The following is a 20275-nucleotide window of genomic DNA, read 5'->3' on the forward strand; positions in this document are numbered from 1 at the left end:
ACTGAGATTCATCTGTGAAGAGCACACTTCTCAAGCGTGCCAGTGGCCATCGAAGGTGAGCATTTGCCCACTAAAGTTGGTTACAATGCAGTCCGGTCAAGACCCTGGTGAGGACGAAGAGCAATCAGATGAGCTTCCCTGAAATGTTTTCTGAGTTTGTGCAGAAATTCTTTGGTTGTGCAGACCCAGTTTTATCAGCTGTCCGGATGGCTGGTCTCAGGTGATGCCACAGGATGTAGAGATCCTTGGCTGGCGTTGTTACATGTGGTTCCATTCAATTCTCTGGCAACAACTCTGAAGGACATTTCTACAGTCAACATGCCAATTGCAGACTCCCCCAACTTGAGACATCTGTGGCATTGTGTTGTGTGACAAAACTGAACATTTTAGAATGACCTTTTATTGTCCACAGCAGGGGTCTTTTGGATCATCAAGGTATATGCAAGGACTAGCCAAATCTTACCTAATTTGCACACACTGTATATAGACTTTTCTATTGTGTTATTGACTGTACATTTGCTTATCCCATGTGTAACTCTGTGTTGTTTGTGTCGCACTGCTTTGCTTTATCTTGGCTAAGTCACAGTTGTAAATGAGAGCTTGTTCTCAACTGGCCTACCTGGTTAAATAAGAAAAAATATAAAAAAAGTACACCTGTGCCATTACTATGCTGGTTAAATCAGTTCTTGATATGCCACACCTGTCAGGTGGATGGATTATCATGGCAAAGGAGAAATGCTCACTAACAGGGACGTAAACAAATTTGTGCAAAAAAAAAAAAATGGAGAAATAAGCTTTTTGTGCATGCGAAAATTTCAGAGATCTTTTATTTCAGCTCATGAAACATGGGACCAACACTTAACATGTTAGGCTTCAGTGTATATCTCCCCCGTCTGGTGGAGTTTTGACTAGTGTGGCATACCTCGTAACTCTCCGTGGCCCATTCTGCCCAGGCGGCCAATCACCACCCTCCAGGGCAGTGATGTCACCTGCACCAAGCCTAGACACCACTCCCACAGCTTCTGCAGGCCCAGTCGTCTGGCTGAGCCCTTTTTCCTCCGAGCCCTGGACAGAGGACACAACAAACAGTCACGAAAGAGAAAGATACCTGAATTGAATTTGTTTGCATGTCAAGTGTCTACCATTTGGCAGGTTGTGTGTGTGTCACTGACCTGTTAGGCACGTCGATGCTGATGATGCATGTCTCCAGAAGCTCTCCTGATTGGTCAGTACAGGAGGCTAGGAGCCAGCGCTGGTCATGCGACAGGCAGTAGCCCACAAACAGCACATTGTACTTCTGAGAGGCCTCGCCAAACGTCTCCCCTAGTTCTGTCTGCTTGTCCTTGATGGGTGCCAGGATGAACGGTGGTGTGTACAGACGCAGACATTCTGGCCTCTGCACAGGTGTAAAAGTCAAAAGGTCATGGGTCAAACCAATGGTTCCTTATGTTTCACTTAGCAAGCTGTATTTAGTAAGCCATTGTCTTTATTCAACAGAGCAGTGGTCTCTTGGATCATCAAGGTATATGCAAGGACTAGCCAAAGACCCGGATGTTATATTAAACAGACCATTCACATTGTGACAGTTTCTAAAAACCGATCAGCAGTCTAAATCAATCCAAAAATAATATTTGTGAGGTTTTGTGCAGTTTCCTATGTGCGGTTTACCTCTGTGCTCCTCAGTGCCATGTCAATGGCCAGGCCTGGGCCGAAGCCCGTCAGAGCCTTGATGTTGGTGTTGCCGGGGAGGGGCCGTCTGCACTGCGTGAACACTGAGAAGGCCAGGGACTTGAGGTGCTGACCGTACAGATGGCGCTCCTCAATGCGCACAGGCTGCAACAGGTACTGACAGGGAATGATCTGACCAACACAACATATTGTTAGAAACAGCCTTTTTAAACACACCAACCCCCACAGGGGTTTGAGATAACTTGTCTGTAGAGCCAATGTGCTGAACATAAATGTGAATGGTCTGCAGTCTGGCTACATGTGTCAAGTCCTCCATTACCTGCACAGACACAGAGTTTCTGATGTGAGGCGGCAGGAACTGGAGCATCTCCACATAGCAGCGCAGCAGACCCAGTGTCCACACACTGGAGTGGGTGTCCCTCTCCCCGTCCTCGTAGCTGAAGGGGTCCACGATGTAAACCACAATGGACGGCGGGAACGTCACAGCATGGGACTCTCCGTCTGTAGGGACGCCCACCTTGTCTCTCTCCAATGTGCTGTAGAGAGAGCAGCAGTGGCGTCAAAGGTCAAACAGCCAATAATCAACTAGCTTTAAGTATTAAAGACATTTAGCAGGCCAAATGTTATTTTCCAGACAAGTCAGGTGCATAAAAATGGGAGAGATGGGTAAGGTTTTGCAGTCGTAATTCAACCTATTCCAAGTGAGAGTCAATTACAAATTTGGGGCTACAAGTGGTGCTACAGAAAATCATTTAAACTCCGTGTGACTAAACCTGAGGATGCAAGATGGTGGGGTTACATACGTCTCTACGGGCTCGGTGCTGGCCTGGGGCTGGTTGGCAGTGGGGCCATTCTCCCCTGCAGTCTGAGGACACGACTGGGGCCCATTCTGGGAGACGCTGCCCTGCAGGCCTGATGTCCCGTATGGTGTGTAGGAGCTGGGCTTGGCCGACGGCATTCCTACTCCCCCTATCCCTCCCATTGCCTGGGTGCCTGTGGAGGAGGGTGGGGTGCTGTTGGTGTTGGCAGGCTGGGCAGTGCTGCTGCTGGTGGAGCTCTGGGGACCTGAGGAGGGGGTGGTGGAGCTGGGGGACTGGGAGGAGGAGGACTGAGGGGAGGCCACAGTGGGGCAACGCTGGTTTAACAGAGAGCTGTCCAGAGACTGTCCAGCCAGGTATGGAGCTGAGGAGAGTAACAAATAAGTAAAGAAAAAGATGGCCAATGTCAAATATTAAACTCAACTCAGAAAATATCCAATAAATTACATCTGAATATTTGCTTCTTGTACAAGCCACATCAAAAATTATAAACCCAAAAGAGATCCCATCTCTTATTCAGTACAATCTCCTGAAATAGAAGATGGCAATCTAATGAAGACGTACCCAGGTCATGCCGGCACACTTGGGCATACAGTTTGAGTTTGCTGAAGGCTTCGCTGTTTCCGTTGCTGCTGGCCATCTTGAGGAACCAGTCACTGAGAGGCTGCTCTGCCCGGTTCCTGCCCTCTGCTGTACCAACCCGCAATATTCCATCTGCATGAGTCTTACAGATTGGTCTGTGCTGACCCAGTCGACAGGCCTGCAAAGAGGAAAAATATGGGTAAATGTACCATTTAAAAAAACAAAACATTTGTTTTATTAGACTATCGAGGTTGTCTATGTGTGTGTCCCCGCTTACCTCGTACGCGGCCGTAAGGTCCTTGAAGAAGCTCTTAGCCCCACGGAGCAGAGCCTCATTCTCGGGACAGATGACTACATATCCCACGTCCCTGTGGGAGCCGAAGGGGTCCAGCAGCAGCTTTTCCCAGTAAGGCAGGCCGAAGGGCGACAGCACCACAAAGTCATACTCATACCCAACCAGGAAGGTAGGGATGGGGAGGGGCTCTGGAGACTCGTCAGTGCCTAATGGTTCAGAGAGGAGGGACAGTCAGACTCATTGCAGAAGGAGTTGAGGGCGGCAGGTAACCTAGCGGATAGGACCACTGGGCCAGTACCTGAAAAGTTCGCTGTTTGGAATTGACTAGGTGAAAAAAATATATTGATGTGCCCTTGAGCAAGGTACTTAGACCTATTTGCTCCTGTAAGTCGCTCTGGATCAGAGCGTCTGCTAAATTACAGAAACAAAAAAGTTAAAAAAATAAATGTAGGTTGTCACATTAAACACTTGTTTCTGACCCAAAAAATCCTGATAAATCTATATGATCATTACATATTTAGAGCGCATGTGATACCAGGGATGGAAAATGCTTTGTGTAAACTTAACCCAGATATAAAGTATGTCGAAAAGATTATGGACCTATATATTTTTATATAATATTATATTTGAGAACTACAATCACCAAAATAAAAGCTAGACAATAAGGGTGAACTAAATGTAAATTTGATTTGATTTGATTTGAAATGTAGTAGTATGGATTCTGTCATTATGTTTAAGCAAAAGAACACAGCATTAACAAAGTCAAAATTCATGGATTGCAGGAAATTATATTTCAAACAGCAAAGTTGTCAACTCCATGACAAAATGTAAAATTGAAGGAAATTTGATTAAACTGCAAGATTCTCTCAGCTCCACGGTATAACGTGGAGTAGAATAGCACAAAATGTGCCATTTTTTTCCTTCCAGTTCTCAGCTCCGTGGAGACATTTATAGAATTGCAAGAATTCTATTCAATTCAGCCACACCAACAGGCCACCACCTAAGCCTGTTTTTGATCCAGAAAAAACCCTGGATCTTTATGTATTATTATTGCTTGATTTTTAAAGTCCTTGTGTTTACCGTAGGATCCCCTGCCGGCCATCTTGTGAAACTGCTGCCAGGTGAGAGGTCCCTGAACTCCCCAGGACCGTATGCTCCTCTTCTTCTGGATGGCATCTTGGAGTACAGGCTGGAGGGAGAGCAGCACCCGCAGCACGTCCTGAGAGAACAGCCTGCTCACTTCTGCAGCTGGAGGGGGAGACGAGGGTGGGAAGGCTCAGAATCATACATCTAACCAAGAAGACTGGGTTTTTACATAAGAGGAGTAGGAAGAGAGAGGAAAATAAGTAAAGAGTAGGAGGGGAAACAAGTTTGTGCATTATCAAAGAGTGAAGGAGCAGACTCACCTTTGCGTTTAGGCCAGTTGTGTAGACACGTGCTCTTAACCAGCACCTCGTCCACCTTTCCTCCTGACATGTTGTCCATGAACTGCCGGCCATGCTCCAGAGCCATGTAGCAGTCGTTATAGCAGTCCCTCTCCTCTACCCGTAGAGAAGAGTGAGAGGGGCCGGAGGACAACGCCTTGGAGTACTCCACCCCAGCCATGCGGGAGAATGGGTTGGTGCACTGGTCCTGCAGCAACAGGATGAGCTCGTCTGGGGGCCTCTCGGTGGGGTTGCCGGCCCTGTGAAGGGAGGCAGCGCGCAGCTCCTGGAAACGCCTCTCAGAGTCCCGGCCGGCGTCCGAGCCACGCCCCACCACGTCCAGCTCATCCTCCAGGAAGAGACCGGCCGAGCTGCCGTAGCGACGGTTGACCACGGCACTGAAACCACAGGTGCAGGGGTACTGGGCCTCGCCGTTGTCGTTAAGATACACGCCCACATCAGCGCCACGGATGTTCATGTTGCACACGCACACGCAGCAGCTGTCAAAGTTACAGTCCTTGAAGAGGTTCATGACGGACTCAGAGAGGATGAGGGTGACGTAGAGGCTGTGGGCCTCAGGGATGGAGGGCACAGTGGCTGGCTCCACTGAGCTGAGAGGTCGGCAAGTAGAAGGGGTGGAGGCAGGCGAGTAGAGGTCAGAGTTGTCGTATTTGAGCGATCCCTGGACACTGGCAGGCCCTCTTGGGGTGCGTGGGGTACGGGGAGTGCGAGGGGTGGGGGCGGAGAAGCGGGGTGTGGCCGGGGAGGGCAGGATGCCCGTGCCGCTGTTGCTGGGTGGGGCACTGTTGGACATGAAGGGAGTGTGGGTCTGTGGTGTGTAGCTCTGGTAGTCTGGCTCCACACTGGGGATGTTACTGAAATAAGGAGACAACAGCACACACATTAAAACCCCTGACACATGTGGGTATATGAGACTTACATAACTCAAGAGGACCAGTCTGATTGGTTACCCGTCTTTGGTGAGGAGGCCCATGGTTGGCACAGGGGGTATGAGCTCCAGTTTGCCCATGTTCCAGCTGGGTGTGTAAACACAGTCCTCTGGCAGCTTGATGGGCATCATACACTGACTGGGCAGCATCTTCAGCGGAGCAAACATGGAGCAGCCCGTGAATGCCTTGCACGCCTCTGACTTATAAACAAACGAGAAGTCCTGGAGGTATAATGTGGGAAGAGAATGAAAATAAGCCACTAACACTTCAGCAAGTCTAAGCTAAGAAAAAGTATTGAAGCAGACACCAGCATGAATAGTGTGTCAGTCTTATCCCCCACCCCCCCTAAAAAAAAACAATCTTGCACTTGTATTTTCCTACAAGCACCGGCTTGGATAACCTAGGAGGAAAAAATGTACTTAACTGCAAGTCATTCTGGATAAGAGTACCTGCTAAATGACTAAAATGTAGAACTTCCACGCTAGGCTGAAGTGTTCAAAGGCCAATTAAAGGCCCGGTGCAGTTAAAAATGAGATTTTACTGTGCTTAAAGAAATATTTCCACACAAGGTTAAAATAATACTGTGAAAATGATAATGTAAGAGCTGTTTGAAAAGACCACCTGGAAATTCTGCCCGTTTTGGTGGGATGAAGTTTTGGCATGCCTGGCGACATCAAGTTAAAAGACCAAAAACAAAGAGCATTTCAAACCTCTGCTAATAAAGGCTATTTTTCAGGTTACATATCCCTCCCATTATGCTCATCCAATTAGGCCCCACACTCCGACCACTCCCAGACAGTACTAAGAAAATTCTTGCTTGAGAAATTGCTCTTTGCTTAGAAGCCATGAAGTGCTTTGAAAGGCTGGTCATGGCTCACATCAACACCATTATCCCAGGAACATTAGACCCACTCCAATTTGCATATCGCCCTAACAGATTCACAGATGATGCAATCTCTATTGCACTCCACACTGCCCTTTCCCACCTGGACAAAAGGAACACCTATGTGAGAATGCTATTCATTGACTACAACTCAGCGTTCAACACCATAGTGCCCTCAAAGCTCATCAATAAGCTAAGGACCCTGGGACTAAACACCTCCCTCTGCAACTGGATCCAATACTTCCTGACGGGCCACCCCCGGGTGGTAAGGGTAGGCAACAACATATCTGCCACGCTGATCCTCAACACAGGGGGCCCTCAAGGGTGCGTGCTCAGTCCCCTCCCTGTTCTCCCATGACTGCATGGCCAGGCACGACTCCAACACCATCATTAACACCATTTAGCAGGGGTGCGTCACCTGAGTGGGTTGATTCACTGATGTGGTCATCCTGTCTGGGTTGGCACCCCCCCTTGGGTTGTGCCATGGCAGAGATCTTTGTGGGCTATACTCAGCCTTGTCTCAGGATGGTAAGTTGGTGGTTGAAGATATCCCTCTAGTGGTGTGGGGGCTGTGCTTTGGCAAAGTGGGTGGGGTTATATCCTTCCTGTTTGGCCCTGTCCGGGGGTGTCCTCAGATGGGGCCACAGTGTCTCCTGACCCCTCCTGTCTCAGCCTCCAGTATTTATGCTGCAGAAGTTTGTGTCGGGGGGCTAGGGTCAGTTTGTTATATCTGGAGTACTTCTCCTGTCCTATTCGGTGTGCTGTGTGAATTCTCTAATTCTCTCCTTCTCTCTCTCAGAGGACCTGAGCCCTAGGACCATGCCCCAGGACTACCTGACATGATGACTCCTTGCTGTCCCCAGTCCACCTGGCCGTGCTGCTGCTCCAGTTTCAACTGTTCTGCCTTATTATTATTCGACCATGCTGGTCATTTATGAACATTTGAACATCTTGGCCATGTTCTGTTAAAATCTCCACCCGGCACAGCCAGAAGAGGACTGGCCACCCCACATAGCCTGGTTCCTCTCTAGGTTTCTTCCTAGGTTTTGGCCTTTCTAGGGAGTTTTTCCTAGCCACCGTGCTTCTACACCTGCATTGCTTGCTGTTTGGGGTTTTAGGCTGGGTTTCTGTACAGCACTTTGAGATATCAGCTCATGTACGAAGGGCTATATAAATAAATTTGATTAAGTTTGCCGATGACAACAGTGGTAGGCCTGATCACCGACAATGATGAGACAGCCTATAGGGAGGTCAGAGACCAGACCGTGTAGTGCAAGGACAACAACCTCTCCCTCAACGTGATCAAGACAAAAGGAGATGATTGGGGACTACAGGAAAAGGAGGACCAAGCACGCCCCCATTCTCATCGACAGGGCTGTAGTGGAGCAGGTTGAGAGCTTCAAGTTCTCAACTTGTTCTCACATCAACAAACTAACATGGTCCAAGCACACTAAGACAGTCGTGAAGAGGGCATGACAAAACCTATTCCCCCTCATGAGACTGAAAAGATTTGGCATGGGTCCTCAGATCCTCAAAAGGTTCTACAGCTGCACCATCGAGAGCATCCTGACTGGTTGCATCACTGCCTGGTATGGCAACTGCTCAGCTTCTGACAGCAAGGCACTACAGAGGATAGTGCGTACGGCCCAGTACACCACTGGGGACAAGCTTCTGCCATCCAGGACCTCTATACCAAGCAGTGTCAGAGGAAGGACCTAAAAATTGTCAAAGACTCCAGCCACCTTAGCCATAGACGGTTCTCTCTGCTACCGCACAGCAAGCAGTCCCGGAACACCAAGTCTAGGTCCAAGGATCTTCTAAACAGCTTCTATCCCCAAGCCATAAGACCCCTGAACATCTAATCAAATGGATACCAAGACTATATGCATTGCTCCCCCCTCTTCTACACTGCAGCTACTCTGTTGTTATCTATGCCAGTCACTTTAATAACTCTACATATTACCTCGACACTGGTGCCCCCGCACATTGGCCTTGTACCAGTACACTGTATATAGCCCCGCATTTCACTGTAATGTCTATAGCTGTTGTATTCGGCACACGTGACAAATAAAATTTGATGAGATTTTTTACCATTTCAATTGAAAACAATAACAGTAAGGTACTTAATTTTCACCCAGAAATTATTTGATATCGAGATGAAAATGGCTGCATTGGGCCTTTAAGTTACCTTGATCTCAGAGGGCTTGGGGCTACAGAAGCCTTCCTCCACCTCCATCTTGTAGTGGCTGCTAAACTGGCTCCCATCCAGCAGAGTGAGGCCCACCCCGGCCTCCAGGCCACCGTAGTCCTTGCCCCCAGTGTTCATGGGGGAGTAGCCCATGATGTGCTGCTCCAGGGAGGGAGGGGTGGGGAACATCTTGTGCAGGTCAGCTGAGCCTGGGGACAGGAAGGTGAACGGGGGAATCACCCTATTGTTTGGTAAATTAATGTAGGATACAGTGATGACCTAAAGAGGAACTTTAGGGAAGGAATTGGAGAAAGGGAACATACTTATGCAGGACAGAGGGTCCAGATTTGATGTTTTGTGTTCCTTACTGCCAAACTTGTCTCCATGAACTCCTGCTCTCCTGGATCCAGGCTGCTGGGGACAGAACATTTAGAATGCTTTAAAAGGCTTTGATCAAAACATGTAGAGAATTTTTAAGACTTTACACAATGTCCTGTTAGCAAAGTATCAACGAGAGATATGGAAACAGACAAAAGGATATGTAACCCAAAAAATGTCCCCCCCAATGTAGATGAGAACTACAGTGCCTTCAGTAAGTATTCATACACCTCTTAATTTATTCCACATTGTTGTTACAGCCCAAATTCAAAACTGGAGTAAAAAAATATTTCCCACCCATCTACACACAATTTCCCATGACAAAGTGAACAAATGTTTTGAGAAATATTTTTCATTTCATTCATTTAAATAAGTATTCACACCCCAGTCAATACTTTGTAGAAGCACCTTTGGCGGCATTTACAGCTTTGAGTCGTCATGGGTATGCTTGAGTATCCGCTTTGCACATCTGGATTTGGGGATTTTCTCCCATTCTTCCTTGCAGATTTTCTCAAGCTCTGTTAAGTTAGATTGGGAGCAGCAGTGGACAGCAATCTTCAAGTCATTCCACAGATTGTCAATGAGATTCAAGTCTGGGCTTTGGCTGGGCAACTCAAGGATTTTCACATTCTTGTTCTGAAGCCAATCCAGCCTTGCTTTGGCCGTATGCTTGGAGTCGTTGTCCCGTTGGAAGGTAAATCTTTGCCACAGTCTAAGGTTGTTTGCACAATAAAGCAGGTTCTTATCAAGTATTTACCTGTATTTGGCTCCATTCATTCCCCCCCTCTATTCTTAGTCTTCCAGTCCCTGCCGCTGAAAAGCTTCCCCATAACATGATGCTGACACCACCATGCTTAACAGTAGGGATGGTGTTAGATGTGTGATGAGCTGTGCTTGGTTTTCTCCAGACATTGCGCTTTGCATTCAGGCAAAATAGTAAATGTTTTGCTTCATCGGACCACATTATATTTTGCCTTATGCTCAGTCTTTCACATGCCTTTTTTCATGCATTGTGCTGTCATGTGCCTTTTTCCTCAGGAGAGGCTTCTGTCTGGCCACTCTTCTATAAAGCCTAGATTGCTGAAAGGCTGTATAGACTGTAGAGACCGATGTCCTTCTGGCAGGTTCTCCCATCTCAGCCAAGGAACTCCGTAGTTCTGTCAGAGTGTTCATTGGGTTCTTGGTCACCTCCCTGACCAAGGTACTTCTTGCCGGGTTGCTCAGTTTGGTCAGACAGCCAGCTCTAGCCAGAGTCTGGGTAGTTCCAATTTTGAAAACTCTAGAAATGATTTTATACCCTTGCCTAATCACAATTCTGTCTCTACGACATCTACCGACAGTTGATTAAACTTAATTGTGTAGTATCAGTTCTTACATGCACGGTCAACTGTGGGACCTTATATAGACAGGTGTGTTTCTTTCTAAAAATCAACTGAATTGGCCATAGGTGGACTCCAATCAAGTTGTGGTAACATCAAGGATGATCAAAGGAAATTTGATGCGCCTGAGCTCAATTTGGACTGTCATAGCAAAGGAGTCCATTTAATTTTCAATAAATTTGCTAAAATCTCTAAAAACATGTTTTAATTTTGTCAGTATGGGGTAGTGTGTATAGATGGGCGAGAATTTGTATTGAATCTATTTTGAATTCAGGCTATAGCACAACAAAATGTGGATTAAGTCAAAGGGTATGAATACTTTCTAGAGGCAATGTATACTCTACTGACCGCTAGCTCGTCTTCGTCTGAGTTGAAGAGGTTGTCCAGGTCGTTGATGGACACAGCCAGGTCTGTCTCATGGATAAGGCTGGTGGAGGGTACAGGCTTTCCACCAGCTGCACCCTGACCATCTGCACACACACACACACACACACACACACACACACACAGAAAGACAAACAACAAAGGAAGTCCCCTCAGTAACCACTCTGGATGACCATTTTATTGACATTCCAATCTTTTATAGTTTTACAGGAGTGATTAAAACAAAGTCTTCAACAAGAAGGAAATGCTCACCATCTGCTGAGGTTCCACTGCCATCGTCACCCTAAGAGAAACAAACACCAGCATAAAACGTGTTATTCTCTTGGCATCTGCTACATCAGTGGTTCCCAACCAGGGGTACTAAGACCACTGGGGGTACTTGAAAAGACTTATGAGACCATAAGCTTACTGGTAAAATGCACGAGGGAGTAGTTCAAGGGGTATTATGGGCAAAGCAAAATTCAGTTGGTGGTACAGTAAGCAAAAAAAGGTTGGGAACCACTGTGCTACAGCATCCCATAAGCAAAGGCGTAATATACACGTCAGTCAACTGAACTAACAAATCCAACCACATTAGGTAAGATTAGGAAAAGTGTATAGGGATAACTATGGAATTAATTATTAGAAACTCATGTTTGATTACTCACCTTGTGTCTCTTGCTGGTCTCTCTATCCGAGCCAGGTTTGTCCTTCTTGTCAGTGAAAGTGAACTCCTCGTCTCCTTCCACGAAGGCGTAGGGGTCTGGCTCCTCCTCCTGATCCTCGTCAGCCATGGCAGCCACCAGGTGGCTGTTCCTCCTCTGGGTGTAGGTCCTCACCAGGTCTTCAGACACCTTCAGAGGCCTGCCAGAGCCAGACATCAATCTGAGAGGAGACAATGTTACATAGATGATCAGTAATCATGTGAAAGGAGGGGAAACTGCATATATAATGCTCCAAGTGGATGTACACAGAGAGAGAGAAACCAAATATCTATCATAGCCACTCATCACCTTGGTGCTTATAGTAAGGTTTATCATTAAATGTTGAAAGAGAGGGGTAGTGTACTCACTCTGTGACAGAGACAATGTTCTCCTGCCCTCCTCCTTCCCCAGAGTCATCCTGTAGTTTGTCCACAGGCAACAGTGGTGTGAAGAAGTCGGAGGTCTTCTTCCGTGGCAGGTTGAAGTATTTCCAGGGGTTGTGGGCTGAGTCTTCGTTGGGGTTGATGGCTGATCCCACATAGACAGTGGGTTCCAGGGAATCAGGGTAGGCAGGTGGGAAAGGCAGAGGCAGGGGCTCCAGGTGGGGCTCGTCAGGCGAGGTCTTTTGGGGAAGCAGGCAGGGCTCGGAGGAGGGGGGGTAGAAGTGTTGGTGGATGGGCGTGGAGGAGCTCTTCATGGCCCCAGGGTCTTCCTCCCCGCGCTCGCAGGGGTGGGGGCTGAGAGGAGGGGGCTGGGGGGAGCCGGCCAGGTCTTGGAGGGACCTGTGGGTGTGCAACATGGGGGCTTTGGAAGGGGCCGTGTCCACGTGGTGCAGGCTGGGGTAGGGGCCCTCATCCTGGGTTCTCATACACAGCCTCTGGGGCTCCATGGCCTGCTCCTCAAACACATAGCTGCGGTGGTGGAAGGGTGTCTGTGGCCTCTTCTGCTGCTTATCCCCCTTCTCCAGCTTCTCGCCCAGCTTGTGTTTGGGCAGAGGCTGTGAGGGCTGGCCCACCGACGGTGGGTTTCCTGAGGTGCTGCCTGATCGTTGCTTCTGGTTTTTATGCCTGGGGTAAAGAGAGAAATTATTTAAATAGCAATTTACTGAATGTTCATTTCCAAGGTGTCTGTGATTAAAACAGATCCCCTAAAGCATGCATCCCCAAACTGGGGATGTGATTATTCTTTTTTTTTTTTACATTTTCAGACAGTCCATTTATATTTTACAACAGGGCTATACACAAGGTTTTTTCCCCCTCGCTTGAGTAGCCTCGTTTCACTGACAAAAACTAAATGAAACCATCTAGTGTTCAGCGAAATAACACCAATGTCAAATACAGGTAGCCTAGTCAAATAATTAACATCCAAACACATTAAACATTACTCTCTCGTGGGAATTGGTCCGTATGTAGCCAAATGTAGCTGCTGCTCATTCAGTTTGCTCGAAAATGGATGAATGGTAAAAAAAAAGACCAGCAGTACTACACCTGCACCTGTCGACCACACAAGTTGTTCTGATTCCATAGAGACACATACCAGCTCTACTGGTAGTACTGCTACTACCAGCAGTACTACACCTGCACCTGTCGACGACAAGTTGTTCTGCTTCCACAAGCACATCCAATGCTAGCATTAGTAATTCTACATTTGTTGTTAACCCAGCTAGCATAGACACTGACAGTTGTGAATCTGATGCAGCCGAAGAGCTACTGCCCCCTTACCCGGGAAAGCACCTTACAGACAGGGACGATGGACCATCGAAAAGGTGCAAAGACGATGATAACTACATCGATTTGGGGTTCACTTATATTGGGAGCAGTACCTTTCCTCAGTGTGTTATAGGTGCAAAGGTACTCTCACAACTCGATGAAACCTTCACTCTTGCGCAGACATTTAGAAACAAAAACATGCTAATTTAAAAAATAAGCCACGGGAGTTAGAGAATTAAGATGACTTTCAAGTAGTAAGACACGTAGAAAAGCAACAGATACCATTAATAAGGAGCTAGAAGCGTCTTATATGGTGAGCTACCGAGTGGCTAGGACAGGCAAACCCTATACTATTGTGGAGGACTTTATTCTTCCTGCTGCCGCAGATATGGCTGGGGAAAAGGCCCCAAAAAACTATACTAACAATGCCTTCAAACACTGTTTCACGATGCATCAGCATCATGGCAGGAGATGTTTTGAAACAATTACTGCTGCGCATACAAGCCAGTGAATTGTGTGTGTTACAGCTGGATGAGCCAACAAACGTGGCAGGCCTGGCACAGCTCCTGGTATATGGCGTTTATGGGGGGTCAATTAAGGAAGACCTCTATTGCAAACCACTGGGAAAAAAAAATAAGTACTGGAGAGCTTTGTGACATCAAATGGACTTTGGTGGTCAAGATGAGTTGGTATCTGTACTGATGGCGCAAAAGCCATGACAGGGAGACATAGTGGAGTGGTAACGTGCGTGTAAGCAGTTGCTCCTGACACCACTTGTGTACACTACAGCATCCACCGAGAGGCTCTTGCTGCCAAAGGAACGCCTGACAGCTTGAGATATGTTTTGGACACTACAGTGAAAATTGAGGCTATGATTAAGAAGTTGGAGCTCTTCTCTGTCTGCATTAACAAGGACAACAGACAGGTCTTTCCATCATTGTATGATTTGTGCAAATGAACTCAAGCTTACGGACAATGTCAAATGTGATATACAGTGGCTTGCAAAAATATTCACCCCCCTTGGCATTTTTCCTATTTTGTTGCCTTACAAACTGGAATTAAAATGGATTTGTTGGTGGTTTGTATCATTTGATTTTCACAACATGCCTACCACTTTGAAGATGCAATTTATTTATTTTTAAATTGTGAAACAAGAAATAAGACAAAAAAACAGAACTTGAGCATGCATAACTATTCACCCCCCCAAAGTCAATCATTTGTAGAGCCACCTTTGCAGCAATTACAGCCGCAAGTCTCTTGGGGTGCGTGTCTATAAGCTTGGCAAATCTAGCCACTGGGATTTTTTTCCCATTCTTCAAGGCAAAACTGCTGCAGCTCCTTCAAGTTGGATGGGTTTCGCTGGTGTACAGCAATGTTTAAGTCATACCACAGATTCTCAATTGGATTGAGGTCTGAGCTTTGACTGGGCCATTCCAAGACATTTAATGTTTCCCCTTAAACCACCCGAGTGTTGCTTTAGCAGTATGCTTAGGGTTATTTTCCTGCTGGAAGATGAACCTCTGTCTTCCAGAGATTTGAGACTGGGACAAACAGTTTTCCTTAAAGAATTTCCCTGTATTTAGCGCCATCCATCATTCCTTCAAATTTGACTAGTTTCCCCATCCCCACAGCATGCTGCTGCCACCACCATGCTTCACTGTGGGGATGGTGTTTTCCTTGATGGCCAAAAAGCTCAATTTTAGTCTCATCTGACCAGAGTACCTTCTTCCATATGTTTGTGAGTCTCCCACAAGCCTTTGGCAAACACCAAAAAGTGTTTGCTTATTTTGACTTTAAGCAATGGCTTTTTCTGGCCACTCTTCCGTAAAGCCCAGCTCTGTGGATTGTACGGCTTAAAGTGGTCCTATGGATAGATACTCCAAACTCCGCTGTGGAGCTTTGCAGGTCCTTCATGGTTATCTTTCATCTCTTTGTTGCACCTCTGATTAATGCCCTCCTTGCCTGGTCCGTGAGTTTTGGTGGGCAGCCCTCTCTTGGCATGTTTGTTGTGGTGTCATATTCTTTCCATATTTTAATAATGGATTTAATGGTGCTCCGTGGGATGTTCAAAGTTTATTCTGATATTTTTTTATAACCCAACCCTGATCTGTACTTCTTCACAACTTTGTCCCTGCCCTGTTTGTAGAGCTCCTTGGTCTTCATAGTGCCGCTTGCTTAGCGGTGTTGCAGACTGAGGCCTTTCAGAACAGGTGTATTTTTACTGAGATCATGTGACAGATCATGTGACATTTAAATAAAGTCCACCTGTGTGCAATCTAACTAATTATGTGACTTCTGAAGGTAATTGGTTGCACCAGATTTGATTTATGGTCTTCATAGCAAAGGGAGTGAATACATATGCATGCACCACTTTTTCGTGTTTTAGATTTTTTTTATTTCACTTCAACTATTTTGCGTCTGTCCATTACATGAAATCCAAATAAAAATCATTGTTTATTACAGGTTGTAATGCAACAAAATTGGAAAAACACCAAGGGGGATTCATACTTTTGCAAGGTACTGTAGCGAAGCACCTGACAACAAGTGGTTCTGTGAAAAATTAATTTAAAAATCAGAAGCCACTTCCAGATTTCTGCAAACAAAGTAACTTGCCTTGGCAAAACGCGCTGTTAAGACACTGATTCCCTCTGCAACCATGTACCTATGTGAGAGTGGATTCTCAGCCCTCACTAGCATGACAACTAAATACAGACACAGACTGTGTGTGGAAAATTATTTAAGACAGACACTCTCTAATACAACCCAACATTGCAAAGGTATGTGCATCCTTTCAAGCACACCCTTCTCATCAACCTGTGTTGAGTTATTCACAATTTTCAATGAACAAATAAAGTTTTATATGTAAGATGACTAAATAAAGAGCAAAATTATATTTAAAATATTATTTGTGCCCTGGTACTAATAAGAGCTCTTTGTCACTTCCCACAAGCCGGGTTGTAAAAACTCACCCGTTCTTATGTTTAATAAATGTATCGTATAGTGTGTGTGTGGCAGGCTTACAATGATGACAACAACAACAAAAAACATTTGAGAATGCGCTGACCCTGGTGCTAGAGGGGGTACGCAGCTGGAGGTTGAATGTTTGAAGGGGTACCGGACTATAAAACATTTGGGAACCACTGCCCTAAAGGACTCTGGTGAGTTATGGGGGGAAATTATCAGCCTAAAACACATGTAAAATATGGCCCACAGGCCAGATCTGGCCCATGACAATTCTCTCCAGCTTTCACAATGATTTGGGTTGTCAATTCATTTTGGCCCGCTTCCATAGCGCACACGACGTGCTGCACTACAAGTCCCAGCAAGCACTGCCAACTTGTTGAGCGCCAAAGGCAGTGCATTGCCACACACACCTCCTCCCAGACTCAGGAGCCAGCCAGACATCTTCGTGTCAAAAAGCTATTAGATTAAGGATTCACACAGAGTATAAATTACTACTAAAGGACACACACGCAAGTATAAATTAGTTAACATTTGAGTCATCTACTTTATGAAATTACAGCCCAATGTGCTTGCACATCAACTCAACATCAATTGCGCGGTCCCGTTTTTAGCACGTAGCGGAGGAAAGTACACAGGAAGTCCTCCTAGGCTACTAAAATGTTGCAGTCTGGCTTCGGTTTTTAAACTTGACCATGAATAACCCACCAAAAAAAAAACTCAAATATGTTTTACAAGGGTCGCAGCATATTAGCCAATGCACATCTGCAAGCATAGGATGGACAAATATTATTTATCTTGTTTCATGTTAAATTGCTATATACAGCACCCCATGGTCAATATTTACATTTTTAAAGGCGCATATTTTTCCAATAAAACAAATGCCAGTGTGGGTTGAAGTTGTATGCACGTTATATTCTAAAAACAAACATACTGGCCTGGCCTGTAAATTATTTTGATTCAATATGGCCCGTGTGGTGATTGAGTTAGACAATCCTGGCCTACAACAACCCCCACCGTTATAAACATGATCCACAGTACCTTGAGCAGTTGCAGTGTGCCCTATGCGAGAACTCCACAAAATCCCACACTCCTGTGTTGTCCCCCTCCTCCTCCTCACAGGTACCATTGGTCAATGTAGCAAACTTCCTCCTGACAAAGAACCAGACAAACAGAGCTCAGCAGACAGACTCCTTCAATAGACCAGTAGTATACGAATCAGTAGGGTGATTTGACTTGTAGTGTACGTACTTGTTCTGGGCCTGGTTGGTAGTGCACTCCTGCCACACGCTCTCCACCACCTGGGCAGCCAGCCTGCGGGGGATCTTGCTGCCGTGGATACCGCTGCTGTTGGAGCTGAAACCATCCACTGTCGAGCAGAGCTTCAACCACCTCTGTGCTGCCTGAGAATCTACATGGGAAAAGAAAGTAACACTTACGTGATAATGCCCGAGAAGCCGGTGTTTGGAAGATATATATAGGCACAGGTGTTAGTCCCGCGAAGAAGTCGAGGGCCGGCAAACCGTGACATTATAGTCACCAAACACTGGCTTCGAGGACATTATCACTTATACAACGGGTTAACATATTTAAATAATGATTGACATATTTTCATTCATAAACATTCTGGGGCCTCCCGAGTGTGGCAGCGGTCTAAGGCACTGATCAGTGCTCAAGGCGTCACTACAGATCCGAGTTCAATCAAGGGCTGTGTCGCAGCCAGCCGCAACCAGGAGACAGCGTTGTCCAGGTTAGGGGGGGGTTGGCCTCCATGCCCACTGGCTTCGGGTCGCCAGCTGTGCGGTGTTTCCTCCGACACAAATGGTGCGGCTGGCTTCCAGGTTAAGCAAGCAGTGTGTCAAGAAGCAGTGCAGCTTGGCTGGCTCACGTTTTTTGGAGGACGCATGGCTCTCAAACTTCGCCTCTCTCGAGTCCACACGGGAGTTGCAACAACCGGATATGACTAACTACCAATTGGATATAACGAAATTGGGGATAAAAAGGGGGGAGCTAGCAAAAAAAACCTACTTTGTTTTGATGTATTTAGTCATACTATTTCATCTTTCCACAAGATGTAGTCCTGACACAAATCTAGGGTTGCTACCCAAGCCGGCTAGTCATTCGTTCTATCAGTTCGGTTGCCAGAGACATAACCCAGTCGTTAAGTCTTTTTGTTCTAAATCTAAGGACACGACTCGGGCGTTCGTTCTAAATGTTCCGTTGCCATTGTAACAGTATAGCTTCCGCCCCTCTCTTCGCCCCAACCTGGGCTCGAACCAGGAACCCTCCGCACACATCAACTGGCCCCCACAAAGCATCGTTTCCCATCGCTCCACAAAAACAGCAGCCCTTGCAGAGCAAGGGGAACAACTACTTCAAGGTCTCAGAGCGAGTGACGTTACCGATTGAAACACTATTAGCACGCACCCCTCTAACTAGCTAGCCATTTCACATCGGTTACACCATGATGGCTGACAACGTTCTTATCCCTTACTTGCTAGCCAGCCAACTTCAACTAACAGTCACGTCAAACAGTTTTTTGGGGGAATACATTCATAACAATGAGCTAATGATGCGCGATTTCACCTGGCATTGGCTCTCTCGCCATGCCACTGTTGAGAAGAGATAGCCACATAAACAGCGAACACAATCACTTCAAACTGGAGCAGGAATGACAGCAAACTAGCTGCATTATGTATTTTCCGATTGACATTTCTTTGTGTGGGTGTGTAAATATAACACATATACATAAACACACAAAAATATTGCCGATTCATGATTTTGACTGACTGAGAAAAGCTGCCAATCTGTCTGTCTAGTCCCAACTCCAGAAACGCTCATTACTATGGGGACAGCAGGAGATCAAATTTCAATATTGAAACAATGCAAATGTCAGAGATAGACAGCAAGGTTAATACAAATCTCCGCAGTTGAAAACCAAATGTTAGTCGAAAAGAAATGGGAGATAATGTCTAGATGGTTTTTAGTGTAGATCTGGTATATAAATTGTCTGGCTGGGCTGATGAGACTGGATTGCACAGTCAGATGGTACAGAGTAAATAGGCATTTCAATGTCAGATTTAGACAGCGGTAACTTGTGGAATAGACATTGGCTGAAATGCGGTTTTATTAACCAAATCAGCATCCAGGATTAGGCCTACCCGTAGTATAAATTAATATAATACACAGTATTAATGTACACTACTTACTTGTCAAAATAATCAGTAAGCCATTGTGCTTCTACATCTGCTTTGCTTGCTCTTGGGGGTTTTAGGTAGAGTATCTGTATAAGCACTTTGTGACAAGTGTTGAATTGATTGAACTTGAATGCATCAATGTTCAATAATTCAAAAGATGGACACTGAACCCAGACAGCTACACTTGCAGAGTTTGTGGTCCTAATAGACTAATTAGTAAATGGTAAGGCTACCTGTTTGGGCCTCCTCCGGTGATGTGGGAGGGGTAAGGGTGACAGAGGACATGGCAGGGTCTCTGTGGGCCCCCAGGCCCTCACACAGGACGGGTGAGGGGTTGGCTGATCCCTGTGGGGCCAGTGCAGGGAGGTCTGACTGGGGCACCAGTACTAGACAAGCAGGGTACACCATCCTAACTCCAGCTGGAACAGATCAGCATTACACATTTAGTCAGTGAGTCTCCATCAGAAAAACACACACAACTGCAATACCACATACTAACCATTAGAATAACATCCACACTGGACAACACACAACTGTAGCAACAACCCCCATCTTACCAACAAGGACCTCCACGGCTGCTAGTGAGTCGTCCTCCCAGTCTGCATCCTCCATCTTGTCCTCGGGGCGGTTCTTGGAGCTGGGGCTGATGGGATAGAACTGCCTCCACTCCTCAATAAGTTTCTGGGTGGGGTGGTCAGACATCTTGAAGGACTGGCCCGTGACCGTCCCGTTCAGACCGTATGGACTCAAGATGA

The 20275-nt window shown here is 46.3% G+C and overlaps 1 protein-coding gene across 2 annotated transcripts in view; it reads right to left on the reverse strand.

Annotated features, from left to right (window-relative positions):
• Window positions 1-20275, reverse strand: part of LOC112267149 (mediator of RNA polymerase II transcription subunit 13-like) — a 32797-nt gene that overhangs the window by 3077 nt on the left and 9445 nt on the right. Inside the window, exons 5-24 of one of the 2 annotated variants that reach the window (XM_024445282.2) lie at window positions 20078-20275; window positions 19754-19939; window positions 17575-17734; window positions 17365-17475; window positions 12022-12720; window positions 11618-11834; window positions 11223-11253; window positions 10935-11056; window positions 9153-9240; window positions 8830-9038; window positions 5780-5979; window positions 4791-5683; window positions 4465-4632; window positions 3367-3590; window positions 3072-3267; window positions 2493-2871; window positions 2009-2225; window positions 1669-1860; window positions 1173-1396; window positions 923-1065 (exon numbers count right to left, since the gene is read on the reverse strand). In XM_024445282.2, coding sequence (XP_024301050.2) covers window positions 923-1065; window positions 1173-1396; window positions 1669-1860; window positions 2009-2225; window positions 2493-2871; window positions 3072-3267; window positions 3367-3590; window positions 4465-4632; window positions 4791-5683; window positions 5780-5979; window positions 8830-9038; window positions 9153-9240; window positions 10935-11056; window positions 11223-11253; window positions 11618-11834; window positions 12022-12720; window positions 17365-17475; window positions 17575-17734; window positions 19754-19939; window positions 20078-20275 — 4857 coding nt within the window. Of the gene's footprint in view, window positions 1-922; window positions 1066-1172; window positions 1397-1668; window positions 1861-2008; window positions 2226-2492; window positions 2872-3071; window positions 3268-3366; window positions 3591-4464; window positions 4633-4790; window positions 5684-5779; window positions 5980-8829; window positions 9039-9152; window positions 9244-10934; window positions 11057-11222; window positions 11254-11617; window positions 11835-12021; window positions 12721-17364; window positions 17476-17574; window positions 17735-19753; window positions 19940-20077 lie in introns of both variants that reach the window. The other variant, XM_024445281.2, reaches the window with a different exon arrangement.

The sequence above is a fragment of the Oncorhynchus tshawytscha genome, linkage group LG14, assembly GCF_018296145.1.
Source record: "Oncorhynchus tshawytscha isolate Ot180627B linkage group LG14, Otsh_v2.0, whole genome shotgun sequence".
Lineage (NCBI taxonomy): Eukaryota > Metazoa > Chordata > Actinopteri > Salmoniformes > Salmonidae > Oncorhynchus > Oncorhynchus tshawytscha.